The sequence below is a fragment of the Numenius arquata genome, chromosome 2, assembly GCF_964106895.1.
Source record: "Numenius arquata chromosome 2, bNumArq3.hap1.1, whole genome shotgun sequence".
Lineage (NCBI taxonomy): Eukaryota > Metazoa > Chordata > Aves > Charadriiformes > Scolopacidae > Numenius > Numenius arquata.
Window position 1 is genome coordinate 85417653 of NC_133577.1, and position 20091 is coordinate 85437743.

General features: G+C 38.9%; 1 protein-coding gene across 1 annotated transcript in view; it reads left to right on the plus strand.

The window, feature by feature from the left end:
* Nucleotides 1-7907, plus strand: part of C2H12orf50 (chromosome 2 C12orf50 homolog) — an 8536-nt gene extending 629 nt beyond the window's left edge. Inside the window, exons 2-7 of the mRNA XM_074167554.1 lie at nt 541-630; nt 1651-1853; nt 4110-4262; nt 5538-5615; nt 5702-5815; nt 7753-7907. Coding sequence (XP_074023655.1) covers nt 541-630; nt 1651-1853; nt 4110-4262; nt 5538-5615; nt 5702-5815; nt 7753-7907 — 793 coding nt within the window. The remainder of the gene's footprint in view (nt 1-540; nt 631-1650; nt 1854-4109; nt 4263-5537; nt 5616-5701; nt 5816-7752) is intronic.
* Nucleotides 7908-20091: the final 12184 nt, after the last annotated feature.

Below are 20091 nucleotides of genomic sequence, written 5' to 3' on the forward strand. Positions count from 1 at the left end.
AACACACTGGGCACAAGGGTCTTGGTGAAGAAATAGTCAAAGAATAAGGTTTGTCTTTGTAGTACCAAAGATTTGTTTCCAAGACCACAGTTCCTGCGGCAAAAAGTTGGGTATTATTTATACCCCACCAAATGGGTTTGTTGCATTTTACTTTAAAGAAACTGCAGAATGGGAGACTCTGAAAAGCTCTGGTTTTCCATTCTTTCCTCTGAAGCAATGGAGATAAAGGAAGATGTTTAATTGACACAGGTCCCATGGCACCATCATGCTGATGTCACGAGCTGGAGGAGCAGTTGGCAACTGTGAAAATGCAACATTCCATACCGGCTATCAACTGCCTTCCTTGGTTCAACAACCCTGGAGAAGGTACCACCTCCTCCGTTCCCGTGTATTTCACTGTCAGTTGGAGTATTGCTTCAAAACAGAAGCAGAGGTAAGGTTCTGAAGATCCAGTTTTGAAAGAAAACTACTGTGTTCAGGTTAAGATTATGATTTGCCCGAATGTGTATAGCTTTAACGTTTTCACGTATATTCTGCCAGTATTAAGAGACTGGAGGAGAAGCAGAAGAGCTGGAAATGGCCGCAGCTGAGAATGACTGCAATTTCCATTTTTATTCCCCCTATGCACAGGTAAATGCTGTAGATTTTAAAGTGGTTTGTATCTTTTATTTTCTTGATATATCCGTGTTGAAAGGGAGGTTTGTTATGTGAAATTAGAAGGTGACATGTCACTGTCTGGGTCACAGCCACAACTGTAGATGAAAATACTTGATTTTCAGAAGTGGTGATCGTCTAAACTGTGGACAACTTCTCCTGTGAACTGGGCTCCCATACTCAAGGAACACATACATTAGAAATTGCGCATAAAGATGACTCATCACTTTCTTATTCAGTCAACATTATGTTGATTCTGACTAAATAGGCCAAGTTTATAATTTCTCACAGCAACTATCTGAATTTCTGCAAAATCAGTTATTTAAACCAAAGTCATAGAATCAAAGAATCATTCAGGTTGGAAAAGACCCTTCAGATCATCGAGTCCAACCATCAACTCTACTCTACAAAATTCTCCCTTAAAGTCCTTTAAAACGGGTTTGTCTTTGAAGAAGTATTTATATTCCAGCTGGTGAAAAGCCCACACCAGGGCTGGGAGTAGGGCTCTTTGTTATTGCATCCATTCCAGCATCGGGGATTTTATCTGACAAGTCTATACAAAGATTACAAGTTCCCAGATTTCTAGTTTTTTTGGGTTTTGTCAGGAATCTCTCTGGGTTTTGTTCCTCACTCCTTATTTTCCCACAGACCCATGTCCTTTAATAGTAAGAGAGTACTACTGTAAGATTTGCACTTATAAAGCAGACTTCTTTTGAGATTGACCTGATTATCCCATTGTGCAGGAAAGGAAACTCAGCCACAGGTCAATTAAGTGACTACTACATTTTTTTTCTTCCCAGCATCTCACAAAAAGTCTGCAGTACAGTAAGTAGACTGCTTTACTTCTGTTCTTATCTGGGAACAGTTTTGCACTGCAAAAGTTCCATTGACCTAACTCAAGACAACTTTAGAGGTATCTGGAGCTTAAGAGAACTTTAAATGTTCTAAAATATCAGAAGGTGGTCTCACAAAATCTTAGTCATATGTTCACAGCAGTACACCATGTACTAATCCATTTACTCCCATTTTTGTTGTTATATTTACCATATCTGAAAATATCTGTTTTCTCCTGCAGCAAAAGTACAGGAGCATCTCCTGTTTCTGGGAAACACAACCCTCAGGCTGTGTGAGGATCAGTTGTGCCTTCCATCATACGAAACCACGTACTATAAATGGACTTTTTTTGCCACCTAGTAACAGTGAGTAAAAATATTTTCTGAACAATTTGTTCATTAGAGTAAGTAAACCCATGAAGATGTCCTTCCAGTGCTTACAGGAATCATTTAAGAGAAATGAAAAGCAGTGTGTATGGTGGGGGAGGAGGTTGGTAGGGCCACTAGTAGCAACATCTGCTTGATAGAGCACAACATGTTACATGGATGAGACCCCCCCTTGTATAGATAACATCGGATTGCAGTGCTGTGTGTGCTGGTGTATTTCCAGTTCACTGTTTTGAATAACTTTGTCAGGCTTGAACACTGAATGCAGGCTGTTGAAGGACAATTAATAGAGTGTAAGGCAGTACATTATCTGAAAATCAGATTATTTATGGAAAAAAACACCATTACAAGATGGGATATTTTTCCTTAGTCCTTTGTAAGACAAGTTCTTGCCTACCAAGAGTCATGGTGGGCAGCTGGAACCTGGAACAGTATAAGATCCCAGGGCAGGGAACCAAGACGGATGTCAGAAATCAGATGGAAGCAGGAGTGAGAGCAAGTCAGCCTGACTTGTCACAGGTGCATGAACAAGTGGACTAAAATATAGTTGTTCATGGGTGTTAACTCCAGAGCTGGAGACAGGTGTTATAAGAGAAGTCCGGAAAGACCTCTAGTCAGAAGCAAACACCTCGTGGTTCTGAAATTCCCCCAGGAAAAGGTGGCCTGTCATGTCTGGGCATGTTGAGAGTAAGTAACCACATAGGACCAACCCAGTAGCTTGAGTGCTCTTTCTGTGAGTGCCCACACTGCTTTTAATACAGTTCCCACATCCACAGCACTGGCCCCTGGCAGCTAGTGCTGTCATAAACACCGCATAGGCAAGCTGTTGGGTGTGATGTGAGTCAGAGAGTATGCCCAAGAGGCACTATGGAAAACAGTGTCCTGTATAAGACCAACGTCCAACAATCTGAATGAGAAAATGGACCCATCCCTTTTTCTTTTTTTCTGCAACAGGTATAAATTCAAAGTCTTTGTGCTCCACAATAACATTGCAAACATTAAAACTGCATTTATTCGTTTTATCACTTAGAAATCTTGTGAAACTAATTTAAGTTTGATTACTTACTTAAGTTTGGCGTACACTACCCAGTGCTAATAATACACTATTCTGGACACTGAAAAAGCCTCTATCAAGTGAAAGTGTGTATCTTACTTTCTCTTACATGAGCTACAAGAAGTCTGATCTGCAGGAGTTTTATTAAAATGGGTTTAATATGATGCACATGCTACTTATATGCAAGCAAGAGATGTACAAGAATAACAACAACTGGAATGAAGGAAAATGCCCACACTTCATCTTATTTCTTTAAAGCTGGAAAACATACCCAGATTCAATATTTTTAATATAAGGCATGGAATCCTGGTTCTATCTGTAGCTGCAGATTGGTCAGCTGGAACAATACAAATAGAGTCACAGTTTTTTATCATTTTTCTTTTCAGCCTGCTGCATTTCCTGGCCCTCAGAAAGTGCTATCCCATTACTGAAATAGTTTTGCTGCAAACATTATGGGTAGAAGTTAATTCCTAAGGAAAAGGATCTGTTTTCCTGATTTTCTTCTTATTAAGTGTATATTATTTCTATGAACTTCATATTCTTTCTCAAAATCTACATTTAGTAGATTTTACTTAGTTAAGGGATATGTGATTCAGAAACTAATAGAAAAAATTGTCTACAAGCTAAAAGTGGATATTCCTCTGCTTAGCATTGCTAAGTTCTTCAGAATTGATGAGTGTGCTGAGCCATGAGGAGTGATACAGGCCTGTCTATTACTCAGCATGTCTAAAATATTTTCACAGGTGGGGTCCTAGACTCATTTACTCACTTCAGCCCAGGTATTACTAATCACACATATCCCTATGTTGAAAAATCTTAAAAGGAATGGGAAGAAAGAAGTTTGCCATCTCAAATTAATCTATCCACCAGCTCAAGAGATATCTAGCCATTTTTAAATAGCATGGAATGATCAAAATGTTCCTCTTTTCAAAAGGCTTTATTCAGCAGTGCCTCATCTGTCCATTCAGAGGAGCTAGTACCCATGTTTGTTCATACTTTCTGTAGCTGGAAGATGCTCTTTTGCCAAATGCCCCGGAAGATTTTTCCTAAAAGGTTTGATCTGCCTATTTCATGATTCCTTCAATGTGATCATGGTTTCTGAACTATACTTGCTGGTCTGAACCTGGATTTGATATTCTGGTTCCCTCCTAATAAAATAAATAGAATATTCTTTTCTGCAGATGCCCCATTGCAACAGGGTGTCCAAGAAGAGATTCTGCAGCCAACCCATTGTCAAGAATCACTCAGAAATCAAGAGAATGTTTTAAGACCAATTCACCCTCCACTGATTATAAACCTTGATGATGAAGAGGATGATGAAGAGGAAGAGAACTGTAAACAGTTTTTTTCTTTCTTTTACAAGGAAGTTGAATGGTTTAGTTTCTACTCTTGCAGAGTACTTCACAACAGATTTATTATAATGATGATTAAATTTTTAGAAAGGAGTTTTGGCAATTTTTTGAAATAGTTTCCAGCTAATCCCCAGAATAATAACACCAGAATAATGGTGGTATAATTCATATACCTTTTTTTACTAAGGAGAGTTTAAAATGTGATCCACAATTCAGATTATGTGATCCACAATTCAGATGGCCATCAAATACTCTTCAAAATTTCTCAAAATTTAGGGACCAAATTGCAAGTTTAAAAGGTACTTCTTTTCTAGGAAACAAACTTCTGAACAGGGGCTGTACACACACAGGTGGAAGGTGAAGTCACAGGTTTGTTTACAAAAGATAGTTGTGTGACTTCAACTTAAATAATTTGTTCAACTGATTTCCTAAACTCTGTGGGCAGCCTCATTTTCTTACAGAAGTTATCCTTCGATCTAGAGGAGAGAATCCATACAAAACTCCTCACTAGTTTAACTGAATGTCTATGTGTATGTATTTTATTTATTTATTCCTTTATTTTTCAAATGTAATTAAACCATTGACTTAGAGATGAGAGTTTCCTGAGGAAGGAATGAATTGAACACTCCCAGAGAGTGAAAGTGAGAGAACGACCTATTCCCATGCGTGCACTCTGCAAATCACTGTGCTGGTTCTCAGGCAGGTCAAAGATGCTTTTCACTTTTCCTCTACCCTTCAGCTTAACTGGCAGGTTGGGCTGTTAGTGCTTCATAACTAGGTTTCAGTCTAAGTAAGCCACATTAATTTAAACAATATAAAAAGTAGGGCTTTGCTAACCTTAGTAGCCTTAACTGAGACAGGTAAGAAGCACTCACTTCACCAGCTCCACTGGCAGACATTGCAGGGTAGTAACTTTGGGCAGAGGCTTTGTGACAAGCAGTCCCTGGTGACCTGTTCAATGAGAAGATTTCCTTTTGGGTCTAAATTAAGGATTATTTTGAAAATGAGTGCTGAAGATGTTTTTGAATAATTTTAAATAAACAAACATTAGATTCTTAATATGTGTTGTAACTGCAATTCCATTGCACCTGAAAAAGCCTAATATGAAGGAATCATTTTTCTGTTCAGAAGCAGAGGTTGCAGTCAGAAAAAGATAACCTGAGACCAAAATGAAATTCATTATGGTATTTGATTATTAAGAGTTGTTGAAGGTCTTTGTATAGATACCCAGTAATCTTTTAAAAATATTTCCTACAGATGTTTCTACTTGGGTGCCTAAGTCTGCTGCAGATGTTGAAGAGGAAAGAGCAATAAAGGAAATATGCTATAAATCTGGTAAATATTTAATCTGTCGCTTTTTCCTAAACAGCAATGCTGCCAATATAGTAAACTTTTTTCTCCCCTCTCGGAATTTTGTTTAGGAGAGTATTACAGGATTCAGTACCCTCATGAACACCAGTCAACAAAAACTGTGTCTTCACCTCAGAAAAATGAGGTGGTACCTTTGGTAGCCACCGAGCAAGACTTGCAGAAAGGCAAGTACTTTTCATCTTCTTGGACAACGTTTTCCAGTTTTTAAGTTATTGTTAGAGGGAGAAACTATTACATAGTTTGCCCCTCCTCCCTGCTTTTTTATTTAGTGGCAGTTAAAGACGGCATATTACAGAGAGCATGAAAATACTTCATTTTCCCCCACATATATTTATATATAAATATGGTGTCACACCTGGGGTCACTGCCTGTATTGACTGTAGATGGGAAAGGTAGAAATTGGCTATTAACCCAATGTGTAATTTCCTGAGATACACAACATAGGTGTTTCATTTAATTTTTCTTCCTGTGCTAATGAAAAAAATGGGAATGAAAAAATTGTCTGCATGTCATGCTTTTTTGACTGACCACTTCTGCCAGCCTAAATTGTTCAATAGAATTGGGCAAAATTATTTCTTGTTATTTCTACATTTAAAATTTTTGCTATTAAAATAGCTTTGTTAAGCTATGTCTGGCAAAGTATTAGTCTTAGAGGTATTCAGACTACAGATGTAGGAATCAGTAACAAATATATGAATATAGCTTTTAATATATTTATTTATTTATCATTAGATACATTGAGAGAAAAGCAGAGAGGTTTCCCCAAGCATTTTTTCATTTGAGTTCTCTGATGCTTTAGGTACTATGATGACATGCATCTTATGCATCTTTCCTCTCTTATTAAAGGCTGAGAGACCTGGGTCTGTTTAGCCTGGAGAAGAGAAGACTGACGGGGGATCTCATCAATGCTTATAAATATCTAAAGGGCAGGTGTAAAGAGGGTGGGGCCAGACTCTTAGTGGCATCCCGTGACAGGACAAGGGGGAATGAGCACAAGCTGGGACACGGGAAATTTCATCTCAACATAAGGAAAAACTTCTTTACTTTGAGGGTGACAGAGCACTGGAACAGGTTTCCCAGAGAGCTTGTGCAGTCTGCTTCTCTGGAGATAGTCAAAACCTGCCTGGATGCGTTCCTGTCAAGCCTGCTCTAGGTGAACCTGCTTTGGCAGAGGGGCTGGACTAGATGATCTCTGAAGGTCCCTTCCAAAACCTACCATTTTGTGATTCTGTTATCTTGAAAATACCATAAATTTGATGGGATAAAATTCATAAATATCACTCATGGAAAGTGAGAACTTTAAAGAACGAGCAGGTATTTTGTAGCTGGTTCTTTACTTTGAAGCCATAGTCTTCTATAACCTGTATATTATGGTATTTTCTTAGAGATCATGAGGCAGGATCCAAATAACCAACAAAGGAGAAAGAATATAAAATGAGAGGTTAGTGGAAATTGTCTGAAACTAATCACTAGCTTATAGAGATGGGAGGAAAAGAATGGCAGTGCCGTTCCCTGTGCTTACATGCAAGCAGCTATAAAACATTCTTTCTGTCACCTTGAGGGAGGTGATTCTGCTCCTCTTCTCCATTCTCGTGAAGCCCCACCTGGAATACTGCATCCGGCTCTGAAGCCCCCAACATAAGAAGGACATGGACCAGTTGGAGGATGTCCAGAGGAGACGACCTGTCCTATGACAGGCTGAGAGAGTTGGGGTTTTTCAACCTGGAGAAGAGAAGGCTCCAGGGAGACCTTATAGCAGCCTTCCAGTACCTGAAGGGGGCCTACAGGAAAGATGAGAATTTATGAGGGAGTGTACTGATAGGACAAGGGGTAACAGTTTTAAACTGAAAGAGGGGAGATTTAGATTAGATATCAGGAAGAAATTCTTCGCTATGAGGGTAGTGAGGCACTAGAACAGGTTTCCCAGAGAAGTTGTGGATGCCCCACAACAAGTGTTCAAGGCCAGGCTGGATGGGGCTTTGAGCAACCTGGTTAGTGGGAGGTGTCCCAGCCCATTGCAGAGGGGTTGGTACTAGATAATCTTTAAGGTCCCGTCCAACTCTAACCATTCTATGCTTCTATGATTCTGTTGCCTTTTCAGGTGATGGTAATAGAATTCCTACAAAAATTAATAATACAAAAAGAGAAAAAGGGAGTTCAGGAAGCAGAGTACCAAGTGAGAGTATTCCCAGAACAGATTGTAGATCTGTTGAAAATGGAGGTAAATATACTTTAGCATCAGCTTCTCAGTGCTGAACATCATGTGGTAAATGCACATATTAAACTTCAGCATTTTATATTTGACTTATTCTTTGTTCTTTATGTTCTAGAGACTCTTTCTCACACTGCATCATTAATTGGAAAAGAAATGTTTCTGTGGAGTTTTAAAAAAGGCATGTCTATAGTATATTACCCTTAGTCACTATGTATGTTGACATGGGAGGTAAACTACTGTAGGAAGGTTGACTCTTCAGCCATTCATTAGTATTTCTGCAATGCTGTTTGTAACCATGTCAGCAATGCCAGTTTAACTGTTTAAACTTCATGTGGACCCATATCGTTTCGCTGAAGTGATTAAGGATTAAAATAATCCTTCTGTAAATTGAAATTATTTTTATCCCATGTCATTTTAGTTGTTCAGCTTGCAGGACAACACATAACTGAACTGGTACAACTGAGACAGAGGCAAAGCATACCACATGTGCAAGGGATGAGAAATAAGCACTGATAGACAGGAACATACTAAGGTTCGAGTTTTGTTGCTAACTGAGTTATCTTGTAACGATGCACAGTTCAAGCTCAAAACTGTTCAACCTATGTTTTGGAGTCCGTTTGCATTGGGTTCCCATTTAGATGTTATACTTTGACTTTGATTTTGGAAGAGAATTTGTTCCCCCTGTGCATGCAACTTTTGATTGTCAGTTATTACAAATGTGTATGTGGATTAAAGCAAATGTTTGTAGTTTAAACTGTAAATGTTAAATGCAGTATTCATGAAGATTTTCTAATTCATATTGAGAAGCATTCTGAGGCAGCACTGGTTGAAGCAATTGTACAAGTCCAAAATACTGTTGGTCTTTGTGTTTATTTATAGTCAGTTTTTGACTTTACTTTCAAGATTTTGCCACCATGAGCTCTGCTACAGGAAATATAGCCGTTTTTGCTCTCCTTTAGGGGAACAATACTTCTAGAATAACTAGCATGTAAAACCATGTTCCACCGAAGAAGACCTGTGTATGAAGTGGGAGATTAGGTTTTCAAAACATCACAGCATTTTTGGATAAGAAAATTTTGCATGCTTTTAAAAAAAGTAAATATGTATATTTTAATCCCTCAGAAACAAACCACACTGAGCTGGTAAAGGACCATCACTGTAAAGAAGTAAAGAAGAAATGGATTTCTGAGGAGCCAAGAAATTCACCTAATACAGTAACAGGCAAAGGTACTCTGAGAGAACAGTTGGCTTATTCATTTTGATTTACTAAACTGCTAGATGATTTAGCACTACCTAATTAATTTCTGTTCTTAGTGTCAACTGTGGAGAAACCATATTTGGATTGGATTATCTACACAGAACATTTTTCAGATCTTGTCTTCCAGCCTCGTGTATTATGCCAAGTTTTGAGTAGTAGATGAAGCTTTACAATTATCAGACAGAATATTCATGACCAGTAATTTAGCCACCTTCATAGCAGGCATTAATTTCTCTGTCCTAAATAGAGGGGTGAATGCAATGATGTGCTGATGTGCACTCACATACCATCCCCACTATTTACAGCATCTTTTATGTGATTTTTTTCTTTGGAAATATTTAATAAACCTCAGAATAGTCCACCTTTAACTTCTTATTTAACTCTAAATATGGATAGCAATAGTAGTAGTTTTGCAGTAGAATTTCAGTTTCGATTGAAGAAATGTTTCTTGTTCAACTTTTTTCCTCCCAGCAGGGGACAAAAGAATGACTTTTCTTTGCACGATGTTTTTCTACAACTAGGATTCCACTGGAGTTTTGATTGTGAGGGATTTCTGATTATTTTCATTATTTAGGATTATTTTTCATCTTGAATAAACAAGGGCTTGGTCTTATTTAAACTTCTGTTATTGATTTAAATGGATTGTAAGTTTTTGTGGTTTATATTATTATTTTTTGCACATGGTTTATGTTGGACGGAAGACTGAATTCATTCTTCCTGCCATTCATGCAGGATGATATTTTCGTTTATCTGTTTTCCATCTTTGAAAGACTCTGCTGTTCCCTTGAGAGCACAGGCTATGTCATAAATTTGACAAGCAGCCCACAGGTAGGATTCTGAGTCTGGTATCTTTCTTTCTGGCAGTCTGTTTGAGATGTAACCATAATTTTACATCTTTTGCTTTGTTTTTGACTTGCTAATATAGCTTCACACAATCTAGTCCATCATTTGGGTTTTACTTGCCTTTCTGTTTTCCGTTTCCACGGTTACTCTGGATCATTACGTTTTTTCATCTGTCACTTCATCAAGAAATTTAGTAGTAAATAATTTAAATAATCATAAGTTAAGCAAGATACTTCGTCTTTCCTGTTTCAGTCATCTCTCTTAAGCTGGGTTGAAACTGTACCTTCGGGTGACTCCCTGTCTCAATTTCCAATAAAAGGAGCCTCCTTCAGACAGAGTTTTCACTACTTTCAGATGAATAAAGTTAAGTGAAATGAATCCAAACATCACTCTCTTGTCTCGGCAACAAATAGTTGGTGTTTTTTTTCTCTTTTCTTTGAATGTTTGCTTTGATTAAATGTGGACAGTTTGGTATAGAGATGACAGAGAGAACATTCTTAATGTGAAGAATACATCTTATCAAATTTCCAGGTTAAAAAAAGGATACAGCATTTCCAAAAAAAAGGTGATCAGCATTTTTGTCACCATTTTTGCTACCTTTTTTTTTCAGGAGTACCTAAGCCATATGGTTGGAAAAACTCCAAACCAAAGAATCAGCTTGACACAAATAGGAGATTTTGGACCCAAACAGAAAACTATGGTAATATTTACATGTTGTGCATAAACTGAGAACTTTAGGATCATTGTGCAATTAATAATTTGAATTAATGGAATTAAGATGGAATTAACAGAAAAATCAGAGTATTAATAACAATGATTTTTACACAAATCTTACAGAAAGCAGTCATTAGGCAGCATACTCTGATGCAAAATCAGCTGTCTAGCACAAAAACATGATATTGCCTTTCATCTAGTGCTTTCACAAGCAGAGATAAAACAGGAGATTAGATTATGGATTCATTTAATCTAAAATCTCTGCGAATGGAGTTGGCAAACAGAGCCTGGCACATCAGCCAGGGTGTGGTGTGTCAGTTTGTGCGGTAGTTTGAGTGGAAGAGTGTACAGGAAGGGTGTAGTCACCCTGCCAGGTCAAAGGGTGAGTTCAATCAGTAGCTGTCACCCTCTCAGAAGGAGCACGGTTATGGTATCCTCCCAGCAGAAAGCCATGTCCTCTGCACTTGGCAGAAATGATGTGGCAACTCAGACAGAGCTCCCACATAAACGTGTGGCCATCCATGTCTGGGGCTGCAGGGAGTGCCAGAGTATGGCAGTAGTGAGAACAGATGTTTGACTTGTGACCAAGTGGACGATCTGCTTAGCCTCGTGGCAGAGCTATGAAAGAAATAGAAAGGTTAAGGAGCATGAGGGAGTCTGAGAAAGGGATAGACTGGTGGAACCATACTCTGTCATACTCTGAGACAGAAATGGGAATAACCACCAGGAAAAACCCAAGATCAAGGAGAGTCCAACAGGCTGAAGGTACTAGCATAAAGGAGAGGAGTAAATGGAGGAAAGTCCACGTTTGGAGTGGCAGGCGAACCCCCTCCCTACCTATCTCACCTTCCCAGGTGCCTCTGTAAAACAGGTACAAGGCTCTGGATGTGGAAGGCCAGTCAATGGAAGATAATATGGATGACAGTCCATCTTCATCAGAGGTGCTGCCAAGGTCAAAAAGGCCTACCCCCTGTAACACAGCCACCTCCACAAGGAAGAAAGGATGGGTTGCAGTTGTAGATGACTGGCTTCTGAGGGGAGCAGAGGGTCCAATATGCAGGCTAGACCTTCCTCTTAGATCTTAGGGTCTGCTGCCTCCCTGGGGCCCGAGTTAATGACATCGCTAAGAAACTTCCTAGCCTGGTACAGCCCTTGGATTATTACTCATGGCTGCTCTTTCATGTGTGTGGTGATGAAGTCACAACTCATAATCCAAAAGGGTTTAAAAGAGACTTCAGGGCTTTGGTACACTTGGTAAGGGAATTGGAGCCCAGGTTATTTTTTCGTCTCTCCTCCCAGTTGCAGGCAACAATACTGGAAGAAACAGATGAGCCCAGTCTATTAATATGTAGCTCCATGGCTGGTGTCACTGACACAATTTTGGGTTTTTCAATAATGGGATGGCACCCACGTGGCACCAGGCTTGCTGGCATCAGATAGGGTTCACCTTTCTCAAAGGGGGAAGAGGCTCTTGGCTCATGAGCTGGCAGGGCACATTGACAGCGGTTTAAAGTAGTCTTGAGGGGGGTAATATCAGCCTTGCCTGTGACAAGCTGTGGGATGACACGCCAAGGGTAGAGGGTCAAGGGAGGTGATTCTGCCCCTCTACTCTGCTCTGCTGAGATCCCACCTGGGGGCTAGATTTAGACTAGATATAAGGAAGAAATTTTTTACAGTGGGTGTGGTGAAACACTGGCACAGGTTGCCCGGAGAGATGGTAGATGCTCCATCCCTGGAAACATTCAAGGTCATGTTGGATGGGGCTCTGAGCAACCTGATCTAGTTGAAGATGTCCCAGCTCATTGCAGGGGAGGTTGGACGAGATGACCTATAAAGGTCCTTTCCAACCCAAACAGTTCTGTGATTGTATGATTCTCTGATTCTGTGCCTTTGGGAAGATTTTCAGCACAGGAACATTCACTTTGTTCAAGTCAAGGATGTCTGTGGCAGAATCACCTCATTTGGAAGGTTCTGTGAGCCTGATGGAAACGCTGCAAGATTCCAAATGACCTTTACAGTACTAGAGAGAAAGTCCATATTTCATATTAGCTTGTATTTCACAGATGATGTATGATTCACCCAGTGCATTAAATGATACTTCAGCTAATGTAATAGTTAAATCACATCTCAAGACTAAGAGAGTCTTTCCTGAAAGTGTAGCTGAAATTAAGAAACAATATGTATGTGTTTTTTTTTTTTTTTCTATAGACAAATATAATTCAGGATCTTATAATGTGCCAACTTGGAGGAAAAGAAATCCACATTCAAAATCGTTCTCGAAGTTTAAAACAGCTATTCAGGTAGTTGTTTAATAGAAATTTTTACAATTTAGTCTTTTTAGTAAAAGTGACCTGTCTCTTGCCACCTAGGAAAATGTAAAATTGCTCTTACAACTTCCCCAACCCAAATCCACAAGATTCTGAGCAATGCTGAGTAGTCTGAAAGAGCAGTTAATAGTTTTGTTTGTTTGCAGACATGTAATTTTGCCTGTATAACTAATGAGTGATTTCTAATTTTTTACAATATTACTGTTATTTTGACAGAAGAGCCAAGAAAACACGGAAGTGAATAGAAAAGGACAACGATATGTAGAGAGGAGAAAGAGATTAAGCGAGCACGTCAATTTACAAGAAAAATCTAAATTCAAATAAGGAAATTATCAACTGGAGAACAAAAGATGATAAAATTGCAAATTCCAAAAATAAGATGTAGGAAGTACACTGTAGCATTTCAAAACTGATTAAAAATTTGAAAAGTATGCTCTGTATGGTCACATATTCACTAAGTTTAATCTGTTAAGAAAATTTGACAGTTGAAATTACTTTTGCAGACTATGGCTGTACACTGTAAGACTGATAGTAAAAGATGTTCATAGAGAGGAAAAAATCTGTAAACAGAGCCTTTCCCTATTTTATTTGACAGACGTTTTAATGCATAAGTACTAATATGAATAAATAGTATGAGTTTTACTTAGCAGTTCCGGAGGACTTTTAATGTAAACAGCAGTAGTAATGCATTCTATAAACTAACTGTTTTGGTATGAAAGCCAGATTCTTAGATGGTTCAGCTGTTTGCCAGATTTGGGGGCTCAGTCTGAGTTTGATCTTCAGATTTTGCCATTTTAGCAGGGCAGCAGAACTGTGTTATGAACTAAATGAACTTTGCAGCAAAACTTTCAGAATTAACTGAAATATACTTTTACACACATTTTAAACTAAAGTATAAAAGATTGGATAAAGACTGAGAGGAAGACTGATAAGAAGGACACTTTAATTTTGCTTTCTGAAGAAACAAACCTTATAGTACATTGTTACATATATGTGACTTCATATCTTTGTCTCGGATGTTTTTCCATTTTTTGCAAATGTAAATACCTGACCTTTGGTCATTCTTAGAACATAATCAGTTTTGGAGGCGAGCCCCACAGACTTCTTTCTGTAACACTGGTATCCAGTAATTATCTCAGTGGCACCCATAATTTTAACTGTAAAAGCGTTTTGCTTCCTTGGAGCCTTTTCTTGGTTGTGACTATTTAGAACATGAGGATGGATGAGACACCTTCTAGCAGTGCCTCCTAATGGAAGTAATTCTATCATTCTATGAGAAATATAGTCATACATTTCTCTTTCCTACTTTATTGAGAATATTTTTCATAAACCTTGGGTGATAATAGTGTGATTTTTATTCTGTTTAGAAATCTAATTTTTAATCATTGGAACTTAAAAAACGCTGTAGTGGTTATAAACATGAATACAGATGGGCACCACTTTCCTTCTCTGAGATAAGAATAGAAAAACCTAGAGTATCTGGTGTAGCTGAGAGTTACAGAGTGTACAAAACAGTCAAGAAACATCTTTTTAAAATCAAAGATGAAGTGTATTGAAAATGTTTCCCTCTAATTAGACATAGGATTTTCAGATTGTAGCATATGATGCCTTGTGGCAGCATTTAAAAGGCAATTTCTTCTTTTCAATATTCATTCAGAGGGATATTGTGTCCAGTTATATAAGGCTTCCAGCCTTTATCTAATAGTGCAGTGAGAAGAAATTATCATGTGAACATCCGTTGTTCAACAGCAGAAATAAGGAATAGAGTTGGCTTCTTTGGGAAAATCCTGTAAGAGCTCAAATCATTCAAGTGGGGTAACTTTTCCATGGATGGGGTCTGCAGGGCTTGCTGGGCCATGGTCAGAGGCCCGTTTGATGCTACACAGCTTGGAATTCCCAGCATCTGAAGGGTCATGTGATTATCTAGAGTATCCTTCTTTTATTTTTAGTGTGATCTCAAAAAACCAGCATCTTAAGAGGTGTTTTATAGGATCTGAGTGCCTTTCCAACTGGGATCATAAAGAATTAGCACCTCCTGCTGCAATTTAACCCACCTCCTCACCCTGAAAAGCCAACCCAACAAGCCAAAGCCAAAACCAAAAGAAAATTTTTTTCTAGCATCTTAAGATGCAGGTATACCTGGCAGAGGATCAGGTTAAGTGTCAGGCCCAGCTCACTGGAAAGACAAAAAAATGCAGGAGGCAAAGGATGCGGCCATGAGGGTAATACTTGGCTGATCCGGGATTGTTTTGGAAGCACAGCCTCAGTACATTATCTTTAGTGTGAGGGTGGTGAGACACTGGAACAGGTTTCCCAGAGAAGTTGTGGATGCCCCATCATGGAAGTGTTCAAGGCCAGGCTGGATGGTGCTTTGAGCAACTTGGTCTAGTGGGAGGTGTCCCTGCCCATGGCAGGGGGTTGGAACTCGATGATCTTCAAGGTCCCTTCCAACCCAAACCATTCTATCATCTCTTCCCTTTTCACTTGAGCTTCCTGTAGAGAAATGACAAATATTGTTCTCTTAGTCATCATTTGCTCAACCCAGCAAGTCACAGATGCTAAGAAATGCCTCATCATTGTAGAATAAATACATGGCTCAACGAGATATTAACAGTTCCTGTGAGGTGTTAACTACTCTTGACTGAAATCAGGGGAATGGAAAGAGATCAGTGCTTTGTGTGACCAAATCCTTATTTGAGATTTCCCTTTCACAACTTCAAAGGCACTAAGATCCATGAAAATAATAAAAATACGTGTGTGTTCTCCATATCACAGATGCATCCCCTGTTATGTTACTTAATCTCCTTCTGCCTGATTCTACCTGTCATTAGGGCCCCAAAGAGGAGCCAAAGAAAATTAAGGCTATTCAATATTTCGTGCAGTGAGGCCCTAAGGATTGTGTTTTTGTGTTTTCACATACTCACTGCATGACAAATCCCCCAAAATGATTTAAACTGATAGTACTGGACAACAAGTCCTGAGATAACGAACCAAAGATCAGGGGCAGAGGGTTGCTGAAGGAGAGTTGAACTTGCCCTTTTATTATGTATGCATGTACATAAGCTGCTGGGAAAGGCCCAGGGAAAAGAAATGATTTGTTGCTTTCGCCTTATGCATGGTAAAATATGCTAATGTTTTTCCAGATGGTACTTCTGAAAGCACATCAGACCTCTAGTGTAGGTGAATCATATTAGATAGTAAACAGATTAACAGTGGTACCACCTGTATTTTATTAAAAGTTTGCAAAGCTTCCAGCCTGAGATCCTGCATCCTGAAAAAAACCTTATATGGCTAAATTAAAAACACTGTCTCCCAGCATCTTAGAAGCACTGATATTTTAAATAAGCTGTTTATTAATTAAGGTAGCAAAGTTCATCTCAAATCAACATCTGAATGAGAAAAAAATTGGTTGTTGTAAAAAAAAAAAATGAACAAAAATTCCTTGGTAACTGTAGAGACTGCTTAAAAAAAAGGGATTTCGACAATTTCCTCCCAATGAAGACATTTTCTGATTAAAGTGCCTTTCTATAGCAATACTTTGTGTAAATATATATATTTATTTTAAAAAAAAAAAAAAAAGTCTGTAAGTTATTTAACGGGCTCTGCGGTCACTAGGGGTCAGTGCAGTCCCAGGAATGGGCTCGAACAACGCCCGGGAGTGAACCTTCTTTAGCGTGCGCTTGAATCCAGCTCTCCGGAGCTAAAGCCCCTCTGCAGTGCTCTGCAACGGCTTTAAATTAAGAGAAAAGGCCCCAGTAGGCTTGTTATGCTGCCTAATGGCCAACTCAGGGGAGAGGTACAACAACCTATATTCAAAATCGCTAAATAACAATTTTTTTTTTTTGGTCTCTTAAAACACAGTGATGAGGTGACCCTACTTCTCCCTCATCCCACACACTTTTCAAAAGGCATTTCTGTTGCCCACTGATTTGGACAGCCCTCACCACCGCTTCTTCTCAGGGAAACAGTCTTTGAAAAGAGGTGTTCCAGTCTGGAAACCTTTTAGATAATTTTAAATGCCTTTGCTTTTCGCATTCTGTTTGTTTTTCACAGGTGAAAATAATGATAGAAACACGCTACTGTAGTATGTAATACTTGAGGCACCCGAGAGGACAACTATTACGCTCAAAATACAAGGGAAGTCCTGCTGCTTCCTGCCTTTTTTTATTTCTTAAGAAAAAAGCTGGTTAAGCAGAAGTAAATATTAAAATTTACAGGACCTTTTGAGAAGGTAAGGAGCATCCAAGACTCTTTACTTCGTTTAAGAACACATATACAAAAGACACTTTCGGGGTTTTTTATGACACATTTTGCTTCCCCTGGACAAAAGCAATGTCTTCAAAGGTTGGTAACCTTGTTGTTGTGCAAGCAGGGTGAAGGCTTATTAATGAATTTCCACTGTAAGGATGGAATGTGCTTCTTACATCTTCACAACAACTTCTGCCCCTACCCCTACCCCCCCCTCGCCCCCCCCCCCCCCGGAGAATCTGCAAAGCAGATTTTGAACATTATACTGCCTTACAGGAGTATGCACCAAGCACAACATATCCTGACATGACCCATGGTAATTCTATTGACTTCAACACAATTATTCATATTCTTAAATTCAAAGGTATTTTGACTGATCACAGAAGAGTGGCTTCCAAGGTTTTCGGTGCAGTATGCACTGCAGCCTGCCAAACTGATATTGCTCTTGGTGAAAAATGAGGGCATAAAATCCTGCAGGACTTTAACTTTTGAAGCGAAATTTGCAAACTGGGCAGATATAGTAGAGAATTGTAGGAGGAACAATAAATTATGGAAACGTGACAATCAGTTGCAAGTTAGATAAGATATGCCTAATACCAGCTCTTTCAGTTGTCCAGTGCCAATCAAAACCCTTGTTCTGTTGGCACAGGGAGTACCTGATGGTGAAGGGAAGGCAGAAGTCTTGAATTGCTTGTGCCCATAAGTACCAGACCATTAACATTCAGAAATGAAATATTTGTTTTGGGGGAGTATTCGGTTTATTCCAGTATGTTTACATCTGTAGATCTTCCTCATAGGCCAAAGCACACATCAGCATGAACGGTGCCAGTACAGCTTGGATGGATGGACTGCTGAAGTAGAAACTGATATGACTTTTCATCTCACTGCCAGCTGTCAAGAGTTGAGTCTTGAGGCTGTTAAAGAACTAAAACTGAATATTTTGTGGGTGTATTTTTGTGGCCAGTATAAGGAATTGAAAAATATGATAAGCAAAATATTTTGCAAATGACTTAAAATTGGATCTTTGGGAGAGGGAGTTGTTCAATGTTTTGTGAAGTGACAATCACGTATTCCTCAGTGAAAATGTCACATGACAGCAGCACTGAGATTCCTGGTACACTAACAGTAAAATTTCCTTCAGGTAGAGCAGCTGCAATGTTTCAAATCTGGAAACTGGCAGATGTTTAGCATTTCTTACCTTGAGGCTACAGATACCTGCTGTTTGATTTAAGGCATTAGAAAAACTATCAGCATGGCTTGAACTGAAGTTGCTGTAGAATAAATAGCCTCAGCAGTTGAACTCTCCTGATTTCCTATTGTTTTATTTGCCCTAGAGTGCACTGTGCTATTTTAAAGTGACACACCTCAGGGATTCACAGCAGACTCTCCTCCGCTTATTCCAGCATGACTGATCCAATGTTTGGTTTTCTGGAAAAAGCGCTTTAAAAGCCATTATTTTAAAATCCCTAGGATGGTACACACTAACGTTATTTAAAAGCCAAGGAATAACAGTGCATAAGATCTACTCTAATAGACTAGCACCACTTTTTATTAGGGTACATCATGGAAATAGGTTTCAGCTTACCAGATCATATCATTCATCTCTCAAGAATTTGATATATGACTCTCATTAGAGCTGCTCCAGAGAAAACCAATCTCTTAATTCCCTTGTAAAATCCAGGCAAACAGTAGCAAAGAGCTAATGTCCTGAGAAGAAGGTTTCCTACCTTTTTATATACATACATACATATATTTTAAAATGGGCACTACTTTACTATTGCTAAAAGTACTGCTTTCCATGTCACATAGCTTGTTTCAGTGACCTCCTTATACTGTAAATTCATAACCTCTACCTCCTTTTTCTTAGAATCTACAAGTTGCAGTTCCTGCAATTTGTAGTCCCTGCATGGGTAGGATATCTGTGCTGACTGAAACTCTACAGGACAATAAACTACGATTTCTTCAGGCAGATTGCCAGTCCAGATACCCAGTAACCTGTTTCCAAGAGTGACCAAAAGAGGGTGCTTCAGGGAAACTGCAGGCATTTCCAAAGCAGGGAAATAATGAGCAGTACATGCATTGAAGAGCTTCTTTGTTTAGTAGTGATCTTCAGGCTTGAAGTGAGTAATTTTTATTTCTTTCCAACTATATTTTCCTCCTGCCTAACATAATTGGAATGGTGAGTTCCACAGCTTTTTTTTTGGTGATATATTAAATGTATTCTTTCTTAAAATCAGATTTCAACTTCTTGACTTTCCTTTCCATTAAATGATGTGCCCTTTTTCTATGAACAAGTAACTACACTGAAAACAGACAATTGGTATTTTTATTCTGTTAAAAATTCTGACATTTCAAAAAGGTTATAATTCAATATTTCATTTTGTACAAGTTGCCATGCCCCCTGCCCCTTGTCATTTTTGCGAAATCAGAGCAGTTTGCTATATAATTTCTTAGGAATTTTATGATGACACTATGCCTGTGTTCCCCTGAATCCTGCAAGGGCAATTTTCCGCAGGCTACTGCCAGAGAACTGGGAAATTGTAAAAATGTCTTGGATTTAAGGATTAAGTAGGGAGTTCCCCAGATTAGGGATAGAAAGTCATAATTGTGCATATTAGAGTGCTCTGGGGAAAAAGATGCATTCCCAAGCACTCCAAAAGGAAATTTTTTCCTACAAACTTTTGCCATCAGAACAGTGGGCCTCATGAGAATACGCTAGTGTCCCTTTGCCTGCCCCACATAGGTGATGATTGCACATCACTATCCCTATGAGCATCACCCCCAGTGAAGTGTGAATTCTGTTCTTGCTCATCCGTTTCCAGCTTTCTTATAGAC